Raw genomic sequence first — 2,928 nt, 5'->3', positions numbered from 1 at the left:
GGGGGGGGGGGGGGGCATCACAAGTGCGTGTGCTTTATGCTACGGCCTTTGTTTCTCCCTCGGTGTTATACACTTGGGATCAAATCGTATTTGCAAACTTGTTAGTCTGCATCAGTTAGCACCCGCTTCACAGGCAAGCATCTGTCTGGTTTCTGACCTCAAACAAACAGGAAAGGAGCATCAATGACCTTTCAAGAATTGAGCCGCAGAGCTTGAATAAGGCAAATTTAGCTTCGGAGCATGGCAGGGCTAGCTAGGTCTGGCTAGCATTAGACAGCCACCTGCAAAAATACCCATCAACAAAACCTGCTTCCTAATCCACACTCACATGAAGTAAATCGTTAAATTAAAATGGAGTCATACATATTTTTCCCCTGTGTGAATTAAGATCTTTAATGCACTTTAACCAGATCAAACATAACCCGTATTAGCAGCATAAAAGCATAAAGGGCACTCGGTGTTTTTCGGAGCGCAGCAGACACCCCGATCATGCAGATACAAGGCAGCTCCAGAACCCCAGCCCAACATTCTCCTCAAGGCTTCAACCGCAGCGGAAGTACATTTCGGTGCAGAAAAACGTCAGAATTTCTGATCTGTCAAAAAGCCCACAGCAAGGCAGAGTCCCGGCATGAAAAGCCTCAGACACCAAGAAACACACACACGGCGGTGTCAGGCGTAACCACATGCAATATCGAACGGATCAATCAAACCGTAACGCCCGTCAAGCGCTCCAGGTCCCATAAAGACCCTGCCCTCCTTTTCCATAGGAAAAAGGGGAATATTTCTGAAAACAAAGCCCCTAGCACGAATTGGCAACGATTTGGCCGTTTAAAGGCACATATTCAAAAGAGGACTTCAGAAATTATTTGCCGTTCCAGAGATACAGCTAACTGTTAGTGACCTGGAGCTGGGCCTTTCCCCAGTCATACTGAGAAGCAATGCCCATTCTCCATTCACACAGCGCGGCCGAGCCCACCAGCCGCGATGCAAAGGATGGGCACGTATCAAGCACTGATCATTTCCAGCATGCCCGTGCGGAATAAAGCACAGGCCTCGCTCTTAAAAATATTCCCATCGAGAAAGCCTGGAAAAGGCATCCTCAGCTCCAAACCACCGCTCACACGCCACAATGAGGATTTTCCTATTCCCTCCATTGAGGATCGTTAGCGGTGTACCAGCCACCCTTTGTAATTCCTTCCCCCCCCCTTCTCCCCAACCATTTTTTTCCCCTTTAACAGGCCGGGCTATGGGGTGCCCACACCCGACACCGAGCTCTCCCCCCACCCCTCCCATCTCCCTCCTTCAGAGGGCAGAAAACACCTCACGGGGACGAATGTCACGGCCGTACCCGCGTGCCCGTCATTCATCCCCTCCTTCCCGAGGCAAAAAGCAGAAACGGGGCGCGGGGAGCCCCGAGGAGACCCTGGCGAAGGCGAAGCGCCGCAGCCCGCAGGGGCCGAGGGCAGGGCCGGGAGCGGCCTTTTTGTGTCCCGCAGGCCCGGCCGAACCCGCGGCCCACCCAAGATGAACGCGGGGCAGGGTAGGAGGGCGGCGGGCGGGCGGTGGGGAACGGCCCGATACTCACGGCTGACTTTCATGCTGCCGAAAGCCGAGGGCTGCTGCACCGGCTTGCAGCTCTCCGCGAAGGAGGTGGTCCTGGGCCGCCCGGACATGGTCTCCGGCTCCGGCTGCGTCCCGACGGGCTGTCCGCCTCCTCCGCTCTCCTTGGGGCTGGCTGCGGGGCGCTCGGCTGCGGGCTCAGCGGGAGGCGAAGGGCGAGCCGTGCCACATGAACCGCCGGTCCCTTCCCCCCCGGGGAAGCCCCCTCCCCTCGCGCTCTCCCCGCCGGCCTTCCTCGCGTCTCCTTTCTTCTCTGGCCGCGCTCCTCCTCGCCGCCCGGCGCTCACAGAGCCATCCTCCCGCCGCGCCGGTGGGTCCGAGAGCCGCCTCCGCCCAGCCGCAGCCCCCCGGGCCGGCCGCGAGCAGCGGGGGTGTGCTAGGCCTCGCTGCCCCCACCCTCAGCCCAGTCACATGGGGCGGAGGCTCGCGGCCCGGCTCCTCCGATCCTGCCGCTCGGCTTCTCTCTTCTCCCCCCTTCTTTTCCCCTTTTTGTCTCTTTTTTGTGTGTGTGTGTGTGTGTGTGTGTGCGTGCGTGCGTGCGTGCGTCTCCTTCCTCTCTCTTCCTCCTGCCCTCTCCTCTCCTTCCCCCCTCGCCTCTGAGGGAGGCGGCGGGACTACTTTTCCCCCGGCGGAGGGATCTCGGGGCTCCTGGATCCGCCGACGAGAGGCGATGCGGTCCCGCGCAAGGGGATCCGGCAGCGGCGGCGGGATCCGCGGCGGGAGGAGTGGGGTGAAGCGGCACGGGCGGCCTCGCTCCCTCGCTGGCTGAAGCCTCTCAGTGCGGCGCTGAGGCGGCGGCTCCGGCGCGGCTCCTCATTGCGCCCGCAGGGGCAGCTGGCGGCGGCTCAGGCTGGGCAGGCTGCAGTGCGGGCGGTGGCCGGCGGCGGCGGTGCGGGCCATGGCGGCGGCGGCGGCTCCCAGCTCCTCCTTAGCCGGCTTCAGAGCGCCGGCGGCTCTCGCTGCTGCTTCCCCGGGTGTCCGAGGCGCATGGGAGCCGTCCGCCCGGCTGAAGCCTCCTGCCGCTCCCTCCTGGCGCCGGCTGCCTCCCACCGGGCCCCCCTCCCGTTTCTGCTGATCGGTCCCTTTGTCCCCGCTGCTGCCTCCGCTGCGCGCCGGGCTCCCGCTGCTGCGCTCTCTGTGTGCGCCAAAGCCGCGCAGCCGCCTATGCCCGTCGCCGCCCTACGCTGCGGAACGGCCCTAGGCACCTTCTGTGAATAGCCACCCGAAGCGCCCGACGCACTCGTTAGCCCCGAACCCGAGGCCCTTACGGAAATACCCGAGGCTCGTCGGGACCAATCCCGAGGACGT

The 2,928-nt window shown here is 62.2% G+C and overlaps 1 protein-coding gene across 1 annotated transcript in view; it reads right to left on the bottom strand.

The window, feature by feature from the left end:
- GSK3B (glycogen synthase kinase 3 beta) overlaps positions 1–1,711 on the bottom strand; it is a 139,913-nt gene extending 138,202 nt beyond the window's left edge. The window contains exon 1 of the mRNA XM_021397548.1: positions 1,586–1,711. Coding sequence (XP_021253223.1) covers positions 1,586–1,673 — 88 coding nt within the window. The 5' untranslated portion in view covers positions 1,674–1,711. The remainder of the gene's footprint in view (positions 1–1,585) is intronic.

Source organism: Numida meleagris, chromosome 1 (genome assembly GCF_002078875.1).
Source record: "Numida meleagris isolate 19003 breed g44 Domestic line chromosome 1, NumMel1.0, whole genome shotgun sequence".
Taxonomy (NCBI): Eukaryota; Metazoa; Chordata; class Aves; order Galliformes; family Numididae; genus Numida; species Numida meleagris.
Note: the sequence above shows the minus strand (reverse complement) of the source record. Positions and strands in the feature narration are given on the sequence as shown.